The following is a 19,955-nucleotide window of genomic DNA, read 5'->3' on the forward strand; positions in this document are numbered from 1 at the left end:
CAGTAATGGAGTTGTGCCGTTTTTCTCCTACTCCTCCAGTTGTACAGAGAATCAACTTTGCAGTTGATTACTTCCTGGGCATCTATTCGGCCTCTTGCAGTTGGACTTCAGTTTATTTTTTATACCGGGATTTCACTAGTATAGCAGTTCAACTCACGCACTGCGTTGTGCGAATCTTCGGTTTTACCCCCGTCTAAGTACCTTGTTGGGGACCCAACGACGCTTTTGTATGGAAATTGCAATAAAAAGGTTTGCCACACGTATAATGCTCCTCTCCTTCAACACGCTTCAGCCCGAGGTCTTTTGCCCGGTAGATTTGAGTCAGCAGATGGACAGACGCACTTAGCTGCAATTTATCCCTTTGATTTCTTTACTTCCGTGGGTTCTAAAGTTCATATCATGCGATCGTAAACATCCTGACTGTATTTCTGGTAGTTGCAGCAGTGGAACGGAAAGGAGCCCATGCTCACCAACTTCATCATCTTACGTTAAGAAGGAATTTTTCCACACTATAAGACTCCGAGTATCTCATTCGACTCACTGACAAGCTTGCATCACTGCAGAAATAATTAGTAAGCCGTAGAAATCAGAAATATATGCGTTTACACCCGGGGCGTGGATAGGGTCACCCAGTCGCTGCCTCCATAGGAGCCGAGCGGCTTCTGACTTAGCTGCAGCTGGTACTCGTAGTTTCCTACTGGTTCTACTGATACACCTTGGCACCGTGCTTCGGCTCTCCAGTATTTGATGCACCTCTCATTTACTACCAGTTGTTTAAATGGGCCACACAGCATTAGCCAGTTGTTAAGTTATCTGAAAACTGCTTCCACGGCTTCCTTTCGCGTACAGTATACTTACAGGGCCTGCCATATGGCTGTAACGGGGGTCCTGAATCTTATCGGAGGCCTACTGTCAGGTGCACTGGAGTCAAAATATCTAGGATGAGAGTCCCCCTACAGTGGCTGACCGCTTCCCATCCAGGCAGCATGAGCTCAGAGGCTGAAGGACCTGGAAATGCAGGAGAGGAAGTGGATTGCCACGAATTCTAGCGAGCCTTGCTGCAATTCAAGGTACAGGACAGCCCCACAGGCATATACAACGAGACTGATTGGCTGTATGTAGACACCGTAAGCAGACGCTGAGGAATTTGGCATCCGCGTGAATACTGCCTGTCCATTTGGGCCAAGCAAGCGTTCATGCGGCCACTTCAGACCATCGCACGGACTAAGATATACTGGGAAGCGTGTTTCTAAGCAGCCAGTATTACAGAGAGCTGAGAGGGAGCGACTGCCCAAGGACAGCTGCTGTCCCCCGACCAACCCTCTGCATACATTAAATATAACAATTTGCACTGCATGCATATGTGTGTATATATGTTGTATACATGTATGTCCAAGTACCAGCTTAGTAGCACATTCCGGCAGCATGAACACAGTATACAACCACATGCAAGAACAGCTGGCTTCCAATTCCTACGAGCCTATCGCTCTTCAAATATTGAGTGGAGTAAAGAGGAAGACGTCTATCAGTAATTCCTGCTGTCTCCTTTAGGGGTTCATCGGCAGCAGGTCCAAGGCAACGCAGTGTGCAGAGACCGAGCCGCCTGAGCCGGGGCTTTCTGTTGCATTTGCTTATAGAGAAGGTCTACAATATACTATTTTAGTAAAACAGAATTAAGAACTTGCCACTGAATTTCCAGAAGGAATAGGCTCAAGTCCTAGAAACGCCCACAACCCCTGGCGTTCCGGTTGGGTGGTCTTTATGCTGCATTGCTACTCCATGACCTGTCCCAGGGGGCCCCCGCAACTGCCTTCTCTGAGTTCGGGGCCCCCCTGAATGCTAACTTAAGAAATTCTGTTTCATCAAGTAGGTGCAGTTTACCTTGTATCTGGCTAGAGCGACGACACCCAGCTCATCTAGGGGGCAGGGGGGCCCTTGACTCGCTATCATTTCTGGGGGGCCCAGACCCCCCTCGTGGAACGTTTTTCACTGAAAACACCAGAGAATGCTGTTCAGGCGGGGGCCCTCGACTAGGAGGCCCCCGTTCCCAGGTCTTGAAGCCTCTAGGGGTTCCCAAAGCACCAGGGCAGCTGCCGTAAACGGCTTCAATTCGAAACTAAGTTTCCATCATTTCACATACACACTTTTCGTTCCCCTCCACTGTACGTCCACCTCAACTCGCAGCTCCTCAGTGGCTAGGGTGACCCCGCTGCGCATCTCTCCTCTTACCGAGTTCGCAGAGGTTGCCTGGTTGCATTGGTGCAGCCCGAAGGAGAAGGTACAGACGTCGGGGGGCCCCATGGGGGACCACCAGTTTCGTCGCTGCCTTTTGCTCTCCTCAGGAAATCATGAACTGCTTCAGCGGCAGCCACTGCACGGGAGGGCTCCAGAGGGCGCCCCAACGCTGCACGGAAACCGGTGCATGCACAATGCATCCCAGCAGTGCCTGCAGCAGCAAGAGCACCGGCAGCCTGAGCCGAAGCAGCATCAGCCTGAGCAACAGCAGGCGGAAGGGGAAGTGGGAGGTTTTCCCGATATGTGTCCCCCTTCACTTCGTCTAAGCCGAGTCGTGTTGTTAAATAAAGTCACACGCTTCCAGGTATCGCTGGCAGAGAGAATGGCAGCTTGGAAGCGGCAGCACCTCTCCCGCAGCAATAGCGGCGGGGGAAACGGAAGAGGGGTAGCAACTACAGCAGCCGCCGCTGCTGCTGCACCTGGGGAGGAGGCTAGGGGGCAGGCCGATGCCGCGTTGTACACGCCTGGGAGTCGAGAGTACGAAGCAGCAGCAGCAGCAGCGGAAGCAGCAGCAGCAGCAGAACTGGCTCGCGACTTCCCCACAGCCTACCGCACGCACCTGCTGCACCAGAGAGCAGCAGCAGAGCTGTGCAGACAGCTGAGAGAAGAATATGGCCTTCATGTAACTCGCATAGAAGCCAGAACTGTTCAGGGCCTACGCTTAACCCGCACGGGGACAGTTGCCTTACCTCCAGACGCCATCATCTCAGCAGGTGAGGGTTTACGGTTTACGGTTTGGGGCTACGATTTATAGTTGGCGCTAGCGGGGTGCAGTTTGGAATTCAGCGCTTATTGGGGCTTGTGACTGATCGTTTAGGGTTTAGGGTTTAGCGTTGAGGGTTTGGGGTTAATTGCAGGAGGCGACGGGACATATCTGGAGGCTGCTTCAATAATCCCGGGCCACATGCCTGGGGGCCTCGCGGGGCCCTGGTTGTTTGGCTTTAACACGGACCCATTACGCTCTGAAGGCAGGCTTTGCGTCAAGCCTACAAGACAGGTGCAGCAGCAGGAGAAGCAGCACCATGAACTGAAGCAACACGAATTGCAACAGGAACAACAGCAGCCGCAGCAACAACAACAGCACGAGCAGCAGCAGCAACAGCAGCACCCCCAGCAGGGATCACTTGCTGTTGGGGCCCCCCTAGTTTTCCAAACCCCTCGAGCTCCGGGGCCCCCAGCGGTTGCTTCCTCTCAGAGCAGCTTATTAGGAGTACGTGCGGCGGAGGGGGGCCTTGGGGGGCCTCAAGCGGAGGAGGTAGGGGCGCTTGAAGAGGCAGAGGAGGCAGCATATGTACAGGCTTACGTACACCGCACGCTGCAGCATCTCCTGCAGGGGGGGGCTCGTCTGGTGGCTCGACAGAGGATTCGACTGACTTTGTGCTTCTACCAAAGCATGCATCAGCAGGTGATGGAATGTCTCGCTGCTATTACTCCCCATGGGCCTGCAGCCTCAACAGTCAGAAGCAGCAGCAGCGAGGGGCGTTCTAGTGGTAGTCTTCGTGGGAATATCAGTAGGAGGAGCAGCGACGGGGGGACCCCACAGGAGGCAGGGCCCCCCAGGGGTCCGTTGGCTGCAGGTTCGCAGCACACAGACTCTGAGAGGGACGAGTATTCTGTGATAAAGGCCCCCCAAACAGGACACGTTGAAGGCCGCCCTTTAAAACAGGAAGGGGGATCTTCCGTCTGGGCAGAGGGCAATAGGGTTCCCCCCTCTTCAGCAGGAGGAAGGGGGGTCGCTCAGGTGTGTGGCCCTTGCTTTGAGGGCCTCACGTTTGATGCAGCAGCAGCGCGGCAGCGAGAAGAAGGGGAGGCTGCCCAGAGAGAGGAAATAGTTGAGTTGTGTCTACCATTTTTGTCAGTTAACGATGTCTTTGTCTCTGAAGCAAATGTGGCTAAAACCCTCTATGCTGATGTTTGGGTAGACGGCACAACGAGAAGACACAAGAGTTCCGGCGTGCTCGTATCCACAGGCAAGCAAGGGCCCCCAGACAGCAGCAGCAACAACAACAGCAACAACAGCAGTAGGCAGTTGGTTATACAGGAAGGAGAAGGAGGTTGCTGCTGGTGCTCAAGCCAAGGGTTGAGAGTTGTCTAATAAAGCGGTGTATATAGGAATAATGCTGAGGTGTATGTTAATGATGAGGATTGGACTAATTTTGCGATTCACAGAGTAATGTTAACGTGTATAAACAGAAACCTCCAGCATGGGGTGTATGTACACTTCGATGTTTAGGTGTACGTACAGGAACGGGATCGAGTGCATGGAATTACAACATGGGCTCCATTGGCAAAGAGCAGGCGAAGGCTGTTGCAGAACAGCTGATGAAGCTGAGACCCCAACTTGAAGGTAAGCGTAGCAGTGATTAAGCATACCAGTATGCCTGAATATATATATTGTATATGCAGCAGATGTTTCCCTGAAGTTTTTTACTTATGCATCAACTCAATCTTCCCTTGGGTGTGTTTGTTAGACTGTGAATGTGTTGGAGCGCTGGAAATGCATGCATGCTTTCGCTGGAGCTTCTGTAGAGAGGCACTGCAGAGGCAAAAAGGGTAAGGCTATATGCGGTGTGCGTACAGCGAGCTGGGGGCCCCTCACGGAAGAAGAGCTGCAGCAGATTGTCTTGGGAGCGAATCACCATCTCCTCTTAGACCCTGGTGCCTTGCTGTTGCGTTTTCTTGTGCGAGAACCGATTCACAACAGGTAGGCAGCACATGGTTTTTTTTCAGCTGTATATACGCTTCAACAAGAAACAGCAGCTGCACGTACACGAGACGCGCCACACATACAAAATGCTATTTACATACAGAATAGCCAAGAAGTTTGGTGTTTTTAAACCACGATTCTTCACAAACACAGTGTGTTCTATGTATGCTTGTATGTTATTGCCTTTGTTTGGAGTCGGCTGACATTTTTCTGCATGTTTGTGAGGTGTATGCACAGCTGCTGCGTTGTATTGGGTGATTGTTTATGTGTTGAAGGGTTTTCTCTAGGGAGGGGAGTATGGGGATGGGCCGGGAGGTGCGTGTAAAGCCGTTAGCAGGAGAAATTGTTGTGGCATTGGACGGTCTTGTGCAGCTGCAGCTGCCTCCTCTGGTGGAGATTCGGCTGTCTGTACACCCTAGCGACGCCCTCTGGACGGTCCAATAGCTTGCATTATATGCATACATAAAAAGGTTGTTTATATATTTGTTCGTATTGTATGTTGAAGGACTACAGTAGAATATAGTGAACGAGTAAGCAAGACAGCTCAAGCGAGCCTCTTTTAGAGGGCCCCTCGATCTGCCTCTATGTACATGTGGTGCATATGTGTATAGGCGTATATACAAAATATGTACAGTTATAAACATATGTGTACACTAATGTATATGCGTATGTATGTGGTAAGAGCTAGAAGGCTCAACTCATTTTTTTAGAGGTGCATCTATGCCCACGTTTTGACCTACGTCAACAGCCGCATCGCCAGGTGTATCTACACCTGAATTTAGAAACGCTGCAAACCCGAAGCGCATTCTTTGCCAGTCCCTGGTGTTTACAGAGCTAGGGTTTAGGGTTTGTGGCAAACTGGATCTTTTTGTTTTTACATTATTGATAGGTTTTGGGGGTTTAGAGTATTCTTGCGGGCCGGCATAGTAGCACTGATCTGTACACCTTGTTTCAACAGGTCTCCTTAACTACTTAACTTGTTAAGCCCTGACCTCCGCCTACACAGGGGCTGAGGGTTTTGGGGTACTTGGGCGTACTTCGTGCAGCAGCACTGGGATTGCGTTAGTTACAAAGGCTTCGCTCACACATTACAATGCCCTGCGTTGTGCGTACACTGTAGCAGGAATGGAATGCCGCAATTCTGTGTGCATGCACCATGGCGGTGTGGGGCATTTGGTTAGCGTGTAGGCTTAATGAAGGGGGGGAGAGGATGCTGCTGTTCTTCTCTTCATAGCTGTACATGCCTAGCTGAGGAGCTTCTCTCCATGCGTAAGGCTAAACGTTAAATCCGTAGACTGTATGCTCTCACGAGACAGAGGGCGTGTTTGCAGTGGCAGCAGCAAGCCGCTGAGCCTGCGGTGTACCACCTACAGCAGCTGCAGGGGTGTAGACACTAAAGGGAAGACCCTTCTGCCATTAAAAATATGCATATTCGTGTGTATTTTATTGCCTTACCTATGAGGCGGGGGAAAATGAGCCTTAGACAGTCGCCTCTAACACGAAGGAGCGCGGTGAGCAGTAGCGCCGGCGCTCTCTGGCCTTTAGATGTTGTTGTTCTCCTAATCCTGCATATAAAAGAAGTATTTAAAATAATAAAAAAGGAAATCAATGAAAGTAGAAGAAAAATTACTGCTATTTTGTAGGGGACTCACTGACGCCACCGCTCAGCAGCAGAAGGACGGGCTGTTCTGTTGTGTCGCTTGGTTGTCTGTGGGTAGTTAGCGGCTTGCTGGGTGACTTTTCGGGAGAAGGTAGGTATTAAAGGCACTTTAAAGGCAACAAATTTTAAATATTTTAAAGGAATAAATTAAATTATAGAAGGAATGGAAAAAAGAAGACAAAGTGTAGCGTTTGTTGCAGCTGACTGTGTCCTCGAGCCGCCGCCGACCACGGGTGGCGGTCCGTGCTGAGCGGTGTGCAAAGACGCTTAAATTGAGTGTTGTTTCTAAATGTATTTATTATAAAAGATAAAAGTGATGAATATTATATAAAATATTGTTAAAATTAACAAATTATCCCCCCAGACAGCCTACAACGACTACAAGCAAGGCGGTGCGGTACGCACAGCAGCAGAGGCAGCCGCTGACGACTCAGACCGCTGTCTGTTCCCCTCTCTTTCTGTAGCTGGCGAATGAGAAGGGGGGGGGGAGGTAGGTGTTTCTGTTGTTTTAATCTTTGTTTACAATCAATACACTGACGGAATTGGTTTGCTGTAGCAGACCTTTCTTCTTTACTTGCGCTCTCCTTCCCTCCTCCCCTAACAGACCCTAAGCGGCGCGCAGCGGCGGCAGCTGTCCGGTGTCCATACACCGCAACAACAGCCTTCGGCTCGCCCCCGCGTACATACACCTCAGTACACCTCAACAACCCGCATTTGGCTTTGTTGACAGATAGATAACCCTTCCCTTCCGTTCTTGTCCTTTTCTATAAGATGGGAGGCGACTCGCAACACAGGGCGCAGCAGCTCTGCGTCATAGGCCAAGAAGTAGCAGCGGCAGGCCCTGCCACGGCTAGCTGCAACAGCAGCAGCAGCGGAAAACGATCTACTACCAACAACTGCTGCAGCACCAGCGTCAGCAGTGACCGCAGCAGCAGTCATGAAAAGCTCTTCGGCAGCACCACCGGGTGCGCCCGCGGCAACAGCAGCAGCGGCACAACAACCCCTCAACTGACGGTTGCTGCTCCTCAAAACAGCACCCTCAGCAGCACTATCTGCAGCAGCGGCACAAACAGCAGCGTCCCTTTCTGCCTGGGTGTATCTACAGTAACAGCAGCAGCAGACACCTGCTACTGCAAACTCTTAGTATCGAATCATCTTGCAGGCATCATCATTGGCCAAGCAGGCAGCGAAATTCGAACACTTAAAAGTCTTACAGGAGCCAAAATTGTGAGTCTAGCTACCCCTCCCAACCCCCAGAAACAACAGCAGCAGAAGCAGCAGGAACGGCATCAGATGCAGCATTGGGAGGAGCTGTGTTAATGTATTTGTTTTGTGTCTGTTGCTGTGGCTATGCAGGTCCTGTCCCCTCATGGGATGTATTTCCCTGGTACAACAGAAAGAGTTGCTGCATTAGAAGGCCCCGAGAGCTCTGTATTGCATGTGTTAGATTGGATATTAGACAAGTTGGCAGCAGCAGCAGGCGACAGCAAAGAGCTTGCAGCAGCAGCAGCAGCAGTACAACAGCATCAAGACGGGCTAAATACCTTACCTCTCCAGCAGCAGCTGCAGCAGCAGCTGCTTCTGCATGCAGGATCAGCACCTATTTCCTTGCGTCTATGCGTACCAAGAGCTGTTGTGGGGTCTTTAATAGGACGTAGTGGAGGATATATTCAATCTCTACGTGTTGCCTCTGGTGCATCTATAAATATTTCTCCTCTTTTTGTTAGTGCAGAGGAGGCATGCGCGGAAAGAATTATTTCTATTGAATCAAGAAAGACACAAAGTCTTCGTGTTGCTGCATTTACTCTTTTGAAGAAGATTAATGCTCATCCTGATAAAGCCTCTTGTAGACATGTTTGTTACTACCGCAAACATAACTTCGACTCCCCTCTAGCTACAGCTACACAAGAGGCAGCAGCAGCAGCAGCAACAGCAGCAACAACATCGTCATCAACAACAGCAGCGGCTGCAGCAGCAGCGGCGGCGGCTGCAGCAGCAGCGGCTGCAGCGTCGCCTACGCCTGTAGAACTCCGCATGAGGCAACACATGCAAAAGCAGCAGCAGCAACAACAGCAGCAACAACATCAGCAACAACAACAAAGGGAAAGAGAACTCTTGAGGAGAAGGGCACTCTCTCTTGTCATGGGGGCACATTCAAACCCTGCTGCTCTTCTTGAAGCGGGCAGCAGCAACAGTAGCACCAGCAGCAGTAGCAGCAGCAGCAGCAGCACTGCCAGCCTCCCTACTGCTGAAGACACCTTTGCTGCTGCATTCAAACGCTTCTGTGAGGCCCGCGCACAAGCGAAGGCAGCAACGAAAAACAATGATGCGGCAGCAGCAGCACCAAGACCCATAAAGACTGTCCCCAGCCTTACGCGCAACATGAGAGAGGTTATTGAACAATCTCGCAGCAGCTGCAAGGGAGCAACAGCAGCAGCAACAGTTTCTGGTGCTGAAGTAGCAGCAGCAGGAGCAGGAGCAGCTGCAGCAACTGCAGCAGCAGCAACAGAGAAGGGCCCAGCAGACGCACCATGGGATCTCTCCTCTTGTAGCACTGCAGCAGGAAGCACTGACAAGCTCCCAACAGTCTCAGAAGACAGCAGCAGCAACAACTTGGGAGATGTAGACGGAGCAGCGAGGAGCGATTTGCAGCAGCAGCAGCAGCAGCGGCAGCAACAACCGAGCCTCGCTTTATTGGTTCTTGTCGCAGTTTTCCTGGCCGCCCTCCTACATATCGTCTCACGCAACTGACTACACATCATCCCTGCCCAAGGAGCAGCAGCAGCAGCAGCAATACCATCTGCAGCAGCAGCAGCAGCTGCTACAGCAGCAGTAGCAGCAGAACTGGTGCTCGGCCTTGTGATTTTACAGCAAACTCCTTCACTCCCTCTACGCATATCGACAATGTTCCCTCTAGAAGGTAATTATGTCTTTTTCTCTGCCCGAGATGACTGCAGCAGCAGCAACAGCAGCAGCAGCAGCAGCAGTGGGCGCGGAATCGTTTTTGGCGTTTGGGTGTTTTTGCGGTTTTGCAAATCGCATGGAGGCACAGCAGCGGATTTATTTATCGGCAGTTTCTTATCGCTCTTATCTGCATGTATATAATATAAAGTATATAATATATTATATAAAATGTATAAATATGTTTATTATATATATAAATTATAATATGTAATATATAATATATATAGTGTATAGACCCCACAAAAATGTATTTTATAATACATATTATTATGCATGTGTTTGCTAATAAATAGCTGCAGTAAGAAAGAGCTTCTTTCCCCCTCTTATTAATTATAAGAATATTTAACAATGCATTTAATATCATGTGGACACTGCAACATCGTCATTTCTGCTGCTAGCGGCAGCAGCGGCAGCAGCGGCTGTGTAGCTGTAGCTGCAACAGCAGCAGCGGCAGCAGCGGCAGCAGCGGCAACAGCGGCAGCAGCAGGGAAGCGGTGTGCGGTGGAGGGTTAATACAAAAACCGTTTTGTGTTTCCTTATTAAGCTTGGGTAACACTAAAATAACAATACTATTAGTAAAATATATATTATATAATAGTGCATATATATGTATGCTTATTAATAAATATGCTTATTATTAATATGATTATTATTATTAGTAGACTGTGCTCAAGACATTATCATTTGCATGCATTGTTATATTTGAAGAAGAGGGGACTAGACAAATATCTATTGCTGCTGTTGCTGCTGCAGCAGCAGCAGCAACAGCAGCGAATATTTATAATGTGCACATGGAGGTAGCACAAGTGTTTTTTTTCTTTAAATGCTTTTGTTTCCTCGAAGAGGAAACTAAGCAGAAATTTTTGCGGTGTATACAGCAGAGAAGCTCTTCTTTTGCAGTGTATTCGCAGGTGGTGGTGTATCACCACCACCATATATTTAAATATTAATATATTTATATATTTATATATATAAATATATTTATATATTTATATATTGTAGATTTTATTCCCAATAGGAACCAATTTATATATTCTGTTTATTTTTATTTTTGTCATAAGAAACAATTCATTACTCTTTTCTATCTAATGCAGATTACTAGCGCAACGGCGTCGCAGCTGTCTGTACACCGAGCACACACAAACAGCCATAAAGCCACTTTATATATCTACACAAGAAGAATACATCATAAAATAAGTAGCACACAAATGCTGCTTTTGCATTCAATATTTAGCCATAGGAAAGAATTTTTTATTTGTAGTGTGCGTGCAGCAGCACACAAAAAGCTGCAAAATAGCAGCATATTAACATAAATAGAGGAATATACATACAAATATGTTTGGATAGCCAGCAATATACATAAAATATATAGCAGCAGTATATACATATATTTTATAAAATATATAATGTATAATGCATATTAGGTATACGAAGGCAATGTAGCATCTATGCCGGTTAGTACTTTTAATGCGGAGGGGGAAATGTTTTCTCCTTGTATTTCTTCCTCTTACCTCCTGTAAATGCTCTTGTTTGTGTCTATATATTAGACTTGCTTTTCCTTTTTGCCTTTTTACCTCCCTTTCTCTTCCGCATACACCAGGACAGGGAGACATCTTTTTTGTGTGCACACACTACATATATAAAATTTTCATTTCTACAGCTAAAGTTGCACGAATATATTCGGGCAAAAGAACTGCTGCTGCTGCCATTGCTGCTTTCGGCTGCAGGAAGCAGCAGCAACAGCAGCACTGCCGATAAAAGCTGTTCGTAGTTTGCATTAACTCCCTATGGGGGTTAAATAGCAACAGCAGCAAACTATGTAACAAATGTAGCGAATGTACACCGCAAACAACCACAGTATCGGCTGGAGTGTACCTACACCCCCGTAAGGAAAAGAAAACCATTAAAACGGATAGAAAGAGGGTTTAGCGTTTTCTTCTGCCCCCTCAGCAGCTAAGTGGCATCTGCGCCATCATTAAAACAATAATTTGTGTTTTAAAAGCAGCTAAAGGCGGTCCCTCTCTGTCTGCTCGGCTAACAGGGGCCCCCATAAGGGTTTGCAGGCGATTGAAGTGCCCTCCCTAACGAGCTGCGGCGGCGTGGGGCCATATGGAAATGTGTAGACGGGGGCCCTCACCCCCTCCCCTTGACTTGTTTCTAAGGGGCAGAGGAGTACGCCCCTCCTCTAGCTGTGATATGGCGAATCTCTGGGGACTCCTGCGGTGCATGGGCCTCTCCTCGCTAAAAGGGCCCCTACGGGGGACCCTCCTCTGGGGCCTCTTGAGGGGGGCCCGCCTTCTCTGCAACGGGAGAGTTGTGACTGGGACTTTCCGTGTCTGATGGAGGGGCGTCGTCCTCGAAACTGTCAAACAAATCACTGGGCCTTCTAAGGGTTTCAATGGCCTCAGACAAATGAGGATCAACACCTACTGCTGCTGTTGCTGCAGTTGCTGCTGCGGCTTCTCCTGCTGCTGGTGCTTCTGGCGGTGCTGCTGATGCTGCAGCGCCGCTTGCAGCGTCTGCGCGGGGCCTCGGGGGGGCCCCCTTTACCTTAAAGTAGGCAGCGAGGGCACTCTTTAAGAGACACAAACCCTCGCCAGGCAGGAAGGAGGCCTCCTGGTCCCCCAACCGAACGCAGTCCTCAGCAAAGGGTACAGAGGGGCCCTCTACTGCAGGCAGTTCGAAGACCCACCGCGCCTTCAGGGGCCCCCCTGGTGCGGCCCCCACGGGCGCCAGGGGTCCCCCACCCCCTCCCTCCTTCGCTGCAACGTTGGGAGTTGTTATTAAATCAAACTGGACATTGTGACCTTCTCCTGTGCAACAAACAGCGCATACAAAGAAGCAACAGATACAGCCAAAGGGATCCTTCCCTTCTAATACAGGGGTCCCCCTAAGATCAAAGAGGTGTGTCAACAGGAACCCCCGCAACGAAAACACGGTAGGGGGCCCTCCTAGAAGTGCGAATGCGGGCCCCAGTGACTCACCATATCGCCTGTCTAAGACCTGCTGGATGAGGCGTCGGACTTCCCCAATATCCGCGTCCCAAGAAACCACCGCCTGCACACAAACCGTAAACCGCAAACCCGTAAACCCTAAACCATCCCACTGGGGCCCCTAGACAGCTGTAAGCTTCCTTCTCTTCTCTGTAAGCCTCTCCGCTTGGAGGCCCCCCTCCTGCTACTCTCCCTGCATGCACTGACCTCTGCTGCAACTTCTAATTCAAACTCAGGCAATCCTGTATGGGGCCTCAAGGGACTCTTGACACCCGCCCAACTCTGCAACCGCAAAGGCGGGCCCTCTAGGGCCCCCCGACCCTGCTGCGACTGCGAAGGGCCCCTGAAGACAAACCCCAAATATTAAACCCGTCGAAAGCCATAAGAAACCCTAAGCCGTAAACATCAGAAGGCGCCCCCCCTCCACCCCCCTCTCACTCTAACCTAAACCCTGGCCGTCAACGGCCTCACGACACTCTACGCTTTAGGCACTGTCTCTAAACCCTATACCCTAGACGCACTTGAATGCCTCCTGACTTGCGGAGAGCAGCAGCTGGCCTGCAGCAGCTTGCGAAGGTCTCAAAGGAGAAAAATGTGGCTGAGACCCCAAACGCGACAAAGTCTTAGAAGGAGATGAGCTAAGGCTCCGACCAAGCAGCGATAGCGGGCTGCGTGGGCCCTCTGCAGCAAGACCGCAGCAGCAACAGCAGCAACACATTACCGAAACCTTCAAGCTGCTAAGAGGGATAACTGCTGCTAAAGAGGCGGGGGCTGTATCAACGGCCTTGAGGGTTTCGGGTTTTAGGGTTTAGGGGTTTGGCGGGGATGGCCGCACCTCCAATCCGCAGGTCGACGACAGGCCTAAGCAAGGGGCTGCCAGGGCTCTGCGCAGCAGCACCAGCACACAAATCCAGATGATTGCAGCAGCAGGAGCAAGGCATTCTAGGCATCAGCAGCAACAGAGGCACATTCAGCCAGCAGCAGCACGAGCAAGAGCCATGGGCAGAAACAATTGCAGCAACAGCAGCAGCGCGTACTGTCACTTCTTGCGTTTTTTGTGGCTTTTGGCTCTCCCGGACTTCAACCAGCTGTAGCAAGACAAGCTTCCCTTCAGCTGCGGGAGACCCTGCATCTGCTTCCATGCTGCTGCTGCTGCTGCGGTTGCTGCTGCCGTTGTTGTCGTTATTAGTGGGCTGGGGCTGCCGCAGGTCCGTAGAAGAAGCACAAGGACTGGGGCGCTGCGACGTCTCTGCGTCAAACCATACGTCGTTGTCGGGTTCTTCTACCGGCTGCTGCTGCTGGTGCTGCTGCTGTTCTTCTTGCTGCTTGTGCTGCTGCTGTCCCTCCTGCTGCTTCTGCTGCTGCTGCTGCTTTTCTTCCTGGGGCTGTTTCTGCTCGTCTTCCTGCTGCTTCTGCTGCTGGCGAGGGCTACGAGCAGCTCTAACAAAAGGCTTCATAAAAGAACGCAACAACGAAACCACAGCTCCCCCGCTGTGCGTTTCCTCCTCCTCCGGCTTCTGCTGCTCCTTTTGCTGCTCCTGTTGTTGCTGCTGCTCCTGCTCTGCTTGATTTTGCTGTTGCACTTCTTTAGTCTCCCGCTTCACTTCTTGCTGCTGCCCTTGTTGCTGAAGCTCCTCCTGCTTCGCCATGAACACGATCTGCAACTTAAGGCCACAATCGTGTGTGTGGGCCACCGGCGACTCTGCAGATACGCAACAAGAAACCCTAAACCCTAAACCCGAATCCCCGCCCCTGATTATATTCAACTTCCCTGGTAGTCAGTGAGCCTGACAGCAAGCTACTCCCGTGCTAGCGCTGCTGGTGCTGCGAAGGATTTGCTACGCACTGGAGAGGTTAATGAATTCTCCATCTGCAAGAAGGCGGTTGGTGCTGTCGCTGCAGCAAAAAGAAGCAGAAAGTAGCAGGGACACAGCAGCAACACAATAAATACAAATGTAAAGCAACAGAAGTTTAGTTGTACTTCGTCAGCTCTAAACACAGCAGCAACAGTAGCAACTTTAGGGCCGCTTGTGTGCTGCTGCTTACCCTGCAAACATTAGCAGCAATCGAGGGGGGGGCCCGGGGGCCCCAACCCCCTCCTCTGCCGTTAACGACGCCTCACGGGGGGTTCCACATTGCCTGCAGACACAAACACAAAGCAGCAGGAGCAGCAACATGCATTACCTCAGCAGAAACAGCAACCCCTATTAACTCCAACTTCAGCAGCAACAACAGCAGCAACTCACGAGCAATGAAGGGGGAAGGGGCCCTTCCAGTTTTCGCCCCCCAAACGGATTGTCTCTCCGTTTCTGATCGAAAGGCAACAATCTGCTGCTGCTGCAGCTGCAGGCCGCAGCTGCGCGATGACAGCATTTGAGCTCTCCGTCCCTTCCTTTCTTGTTTCATCTTCCTCTAGCATCATATGTGCTGCGGAGCCGCTGTAGTCTACTGCCAACGACTCAGCAGCAGCAGCAGAACCATCGTGCTCTTGCTCTTCAGACCCATGCTGCTGCTGCTGTTGCTGCTGGTGTTTGCCTATTGGCGAAGCCTCTGCTAGCTGCAGCAGCGAAGGTGTTCGCCGCAGCAGACCAATAGTATCCCTACTGGGGGCAGAGGATAAGCCTAAACCAGAAATGAGGCCCCCACTGACAAGTGCTGCTGCTGCACCGCTGCTACTGCTACTACTACTACTGCTGCTGCTGCTGCTGTTGCTTGCTGCTGATGGAAGAGACAACAGCTGCTGGTGCAGCAAAGAAACCCTATCAGAAAATGACCGCTGCAGAAGCGGGCTTAAGACTTTCTTGCGGGGGGGGCCCTTGCGGCTTGAGGCCTTCTTAGACTCCTCATCATACTCAGAGTCGCTGCTGCTGCTGCTGCTGCTGCTGCTGCTGGGCTCGTTGCTGCTACTGCTGTTGTTTGGCTTGTTGCTGCCGACTCGTAAGGAGCACTGCCGCAATGCAGTACATGTACGACTTTTGCTGCTGCTGTTCTGCTGCTGTTGTTGCTGCTGCTCCGTCGATGCAGCTGCTGCTGCGCTAGGCCCCTTGCTACTACTACTACTAGTACTACTACTACTAGTACTACTACTACTAGTACTACTACTACTAGTACTACTACTAGTACTACTAGTACTAATACTAGTACTACTACTACTACTACTACTACTGTGAGGAGGTTTCCTGCGGCGGGTGCCTGCGCTCCGATTTGCTGCTGCGGGGGCCCCAGGAGATGGTACGGCGGCCCCACTCGAGACCTTTTGCTGCTTTACCTTTCTTGCTGTTAAAACGGGGGAATCTGCAGCAGCAGAATCCTGGGCAGCAGCTGCAGTTGTAGCAGCAGCAGGGCCCCCAGAAAGTGGGGCCCCACGGTCTACCTCCATGTCTGCTATGCTGCTGCTGCTGCTGTTGTTGCTGCTGCAATGGGCGGAGACACCGCTACGAGTTTCTTTGCCTTTAGCTGGGCCTCTGTTTGTACCAGCAGCAGCAGACTGAGTAGCCGCCGCGCGAGACTTCCGCTGATGCGGCTGCTGCTGCTCAAGCACCCCAGAAGCAGCATCAACTGCAGCGGCTGAGGCTGCAGCGCCCTTGAGACCGTTGCTGTTGTCATTGCTGTTGCTGCTGCTGCAGGACTGTCCTGCATCAAGCGCCCTCGTGTGGGCCCCCCCAGATCGGCAGCCCCTCGACAGAGTCCTGCGGAGGCCTCTCCCTACCTGCTTAGCCCCCTCTGGGGGAGCCCCCGTGGAAGTTGCTGAACCCTTGCCGCTGCTGCTGCTGCTCATGCTGCTGCTGCTGGTGCTGACCATGCTGGTGCTGCGGAGGAGCCCCCTACGGCCGCTCGGAGGCGTGGGGGAAGGCCCCGGAGGAAGGGAAGACACACTGGAGCCCCGTCCCGCCATGGTCTATTGTTGCTGCTGCAGCAGCAGCTGCTGCAGCAGCTGCTGCAGCCGCTGCTGCAGCAGCTGCTGCAGCCGCTGCTGCAGCCGCTGCTGCAGCTACTGTTGCCAGGCGGTGGTGTCTTGCCGCGTGGATGCGGCTTGACGCGGTTTAAATATTTGAGTATAGAAAAAAGACGTAAATAATTGTTAAGATTTAGGTTTTAGGGTTTTCAACCCCGATCTTTAAGGCCTAGGGCTTAGGGTTTAGGATTTATAGTTTAAGGTGTCTGGGCGTGATGGGGTCACGCCTCCACTGGGGCAGCTGGGCAGCGCAACCCCAAGATTAGGGTTTATGGTTTGGGGTTTAGCATTTGGGCTTGTAATTGGCATTTATGATATACAAAATAAACCTCCAAAGAGCCCATAAACCTGTGTGCGGCAACGGCCGCAGCAGCAGCCGCAGCAGCCGCAGCAGCCGCAGCAGCAGCAGCAGCAGCAGCTGCAATGGCAGCAGCTGCAGCAGCAGCAGCCGAAGTCCCCGGGCGCTCGCCGTGGCTGCGCATGCAAGGAGAATGGAGGGGTTGACATAGAAAATCAAAAAAGATTTTTTAGTTATGCCTTAGGGCCTAAGGTTTAGGGTTCAGGGTTTAGGGTTTATATTGTGGGGACATATATCTCTGTTTCATTTCTTAAACCCGTCAGACACCCTCCTTGGCAGCATCTGTAGAACACTTGCAAGAATAAGCAGCAGCGGGAGAAACAGCAGCAGTAGCAACCCCAACCGCGGCAGCAACAGCAGCAGCAGGCGCAAGACCTCCAATTACGGCCGCTGGAAGAGGAGCGCAAGCAACAGCAACAAACAACAGCTGCTGCAACATCGCCAAATTCCCTCCCAATAGCAACTGTAATAAACGCTGCGGGAGTCGCAGTAGCAGCAACATCATCATCGTCAGCAACAGACATATCAGCAGCAGGAGCAGCAGTGTGGTTCCCTGTGGAGATTTTGGAGCCTGACTTTTTGGGAGCAGCAGCAACAGCGTATGCAGCAGTAGATGTAGTAGCCGATGAAGCAGCAGATGCAGCAGCAGATGCAGCAGGTGCTGCATAACGAGCGGCCGCAGCAGCGACCTTTTGGGCACAGTTGCTAGCAGCAGCATAAGGAACAGCATAAGTAGCATCATCAGCAGCAGCATAAGCAACGTAACAAGCAGCAGCACAAGCAGGAGGCGGCTCCGGCGCAGCAGCATTGGTCGTATTTGAGTTAGGAGAGGGAGGTAAAACTTGTATTGAATTAAACAGAAGCAGCAGCTGCAACAGCAGCAACAACAGTGGCGGCAGCAGCAGCAGAAATATCTCCCGACAATGTCGGAGGTGTACGTTCACGAGCCGCAGCCAACGGCTCGTGTTGTGATTTCTACAACGATGGGGCCCCTAGATGTTGACTTATGGGCAAGGGAGGCCCCTATGACAGTAAGGAGTTTCTTACAGTTATCTCTAGAGGGGTATTATAATAATACTATCTTTCATAGACTTATACCAGGGTTTATTATACAAGGAGGTGACCCCACAGGCACAGGGAGGGGTGGCAGCAGCATATATGACCGCTCAGCAGAAGAAACAGTTACTGGAGAAAACGAGGGGGAGGCAGAAGCATCTCACTCGGAGGAGGGGGGCTCCCCATGTTCCCATCTTCATCCTCCACAGCCCCTCGGGGGGCCCCCTAAAAAGGGTAGTAGTCCGTGGCAGAAGGCTGGTGGGGCCCCTGCTGCTGGTACGGGTGTGGGGGCCCCCAAAGTTGGGGCTCCCCCTTTAGGTTTAGAGTTGAATTCGCGGCTTAAGTTTCGTTATAGAGGATTAATGGGTGCAGCAACATTAGAAGAAGAAGGAGGGGGACCCCCTCGTGTAGGTAGTCAGTTTTTCTTTACATTAGGCAGGGCAGATAGTCTTAATGGCAGATATACTGTTATGGGGAGGGTGGGGGGCCCCTCTTTATTTAATTTATTACGTATGGGGGAATTACCGGTGGATAAACATGATAGACCAGTGGACCCCCCTAAGATTCTTAGTATTCAAGTCCTGAGAACTTTCTTTGACGATATTCGGGTTAAGGAAGTGATTTCATGGGAGGAGGAAGAAGAAGATGAAGAAGAAGAAAAAGAAGCGGAAGAAGAAGAGGAAAAACGACCACAACTTGCTGCTGCTAATACAGCGCTGCTGTCATTCGCAGAAGATGATGATGATTTACAATTGACGTCGCAGCAGCAACAGCAGCAGCAGCAGAAGCGCAAGGGGCCCCTCAGTGCACACGATCTGCTGGAGGACCCAAAACTCTCCAAGGAGGCCCCAATAAATGCGCAGAAGCAAACCTATGATCAGCATATGGAAGCAGCAGCACAACGCCTCATGGAACGAGTTGCTGCTATTGCTGCAGCAGGAAAAGGAACCCCATCTCCTCCCCTTCCAGAGGTCGACGATAGCAGCAGCAGCAACAACAGCAGGAACACCAGCAGGAGTAGCAGCAGGAGCAGCAGCAGAAGCAGGAGAAGTAGGAGCAGGAGCCGCAGCCGCAGCAAGCTCAACAGCAGGGGCAGCGACATGAGGGAGAGCAGCAGCAGGGAGACGCGTATGCGAGTCCCTCTGCCCCCTTCACGGAAGGACATTGCAACTGCTGCTGCTGCACTTCCCGATGCAGATCTGCTATCTGCTGCACAGCACCGGCGGCGGCTGATGCTGCTGCAGCGGCAGTCAAAGAGCTCACAGCAGCGACAGGCAGAAACTCTCGAGAAGCTCAAGGCATTCAGGCAAAAGGTACACCCTAAAGCCTAATACATGGGAGTAAAACAGCTACAGTCTAAACTCTAATATAGTGGAACACACCCTTAGAAATTTGTCCCTCTTGCTTTGTTGCTGTTTTGTGTGCAGCTTCAAACGTTACAGAAACCCTCGGGGAAGAACAAACTCAAATCCAGCAGCAGTAGCAGCAGCAGCAGTAGCAGGAGCAGTAGCAGCAGCAAGGGTAAGTCCCGAGACAAGGCGCTGGAAGCAGCAAAGGCAGCAGCAGAGCGGGCTATGGAGCCGGTGCGTGCGAGAGAGGCAGCAATGGCCGAAGAAGCAGCAGCAGCAGAAGAAGAAGACGACACAGCAGATTGGCTGCAAACCGGGGGTCTTTCTTTCCCTATTGACAGTAACACAGCTTATCAATTTGATGCAGCAAAAGATAATTTAGTTGTAAGTGACCCCTTGCGCGGCGGCAACAGTAGCAGGCTGCTGCAGGACCCGAAGCAAAAGCTACGTGACAAAGCAATACCGTACGATGCTCAAGGACCTCGAGATCTCAAACCCTGGTGGTAGTACTAGTTGCTGCTGCTAGTGCTGCTGGTGCAGCAGCCGCTGCTCCTATTTTTTATAGTAGATAACGCCGTGTCGATGCCTGCCGTTTCCGTGCAGCAAGTGCTGCTGTTG

General features: G+C 51.3%; 4 protein-coding genes across 4 annotated transcripts; 3 read left to right on the plus strand and 1 right to left on the minus strand.

Annotated features, from left to right (window-relative positions):
• Window positions 1-2,005: 2,005 nt before the first annotated feature.
• On the plus strand, window positions 2,006-5,446 carry EMWEY_00020040 (Protein Y77E11A.2, related; the record flags this gene model as incomplete). The annotated part of the gene is made up of 5 exons (XM_013480322.1): window positions 2,006-3,008; window positions 3,153-4,316; window positions 4,541-4,642; window positions 4,876-4,999; window positions 5,278-5,446. The coding sequence occupies 5 exons, from the start codon at window positions 2,006-2,008 to the stop codon at window positions 5,444-5,446; spliced, it is 2,562 nt and encodes an 853-aa protein (XP_013335776.1).
• Window positions 5,447-7,433: 1,987 nt separating this feature from the next.
• EMWEY_00020050 (KH domain-containing protein, putative) lies at window positions 7,434-9,413 on the plus strand (the record flags this gene model as incomplete). Its single annotated transcript, XM_013480323.1, has 2 exons — window positions 7,434-7,889; window positions 8,019-9,413. The coding sequence occupies 2 exons, from the start codon at window positions 7,434-7,436 to the stop codon at window positions 9,411-9,413; spliced, it is 1,851 nt and encodes a 616-aa protein (XP_013335777.1).
• Window positions 9,414-11,879: 2,466 nt separating this feature from the next.
• Window positions 11,880-16,421, minus strand: EMWEY_00020060 (hypothetical protein, conserved; the record flags this gene model as incomplete). The annotated part of the gene is made up of 9 exons (XM_013480324.1): window positions 11,880-12,439; window positions 12,611-12,683; window positions 12,827-12,962; window positions 13,141-13,300; window positions 13,455-13,503; window positions 13,657-14,321; window positions 14,466-14,515; window positions 14,666-14,758; window positions 14,866-16,421. The coding sequence occupies 9 exons, from the start codon at window positions 16,419-16,421 to the stop codon at window positions 11,880-11,882; spliced, it is 3,342 nt and encodes a 1,113-aa protein (XP_013335778.1).
• A 1,434-nt stretch (window positions 16,422-17,855) lies between these two features.
• Window positions 17,856-19,844, plus strand: EMWEY_00020070 (cyclophilin, putative; the record flags this gene model as incomplete). The annotated part of the gene is made up of 2 exons (XM_013480325.1): window positions 17,856-19,301; window positions 19,416-19,844. 2 exons carry the CDS (start codon window positions 17,856-17,858, stop codon window positions 19,842-19,844), a joined length of 1,875 nt encoding a protein of 624 aa, XP_013335779.1.
• Between the last annotated feature and the right edge of the window lie 111 nt (window positions 19,845-19,955).

The sequence above is a fragment of the Eimeria maxima genome, genomic scaffold, assembly GCF_000499605.1.
Source record: "Eimeria maxima Weybridge genomic scaffold, Emw_scaff181, whole genome shotgun sequence".
NCBI classification, from domain to species: domain Eukaryota; phylum Apicomplexa; class Conoidasida; order Eucoccidiorida; family Eimeriidae; genus Eimeria; species Eimeria maxima.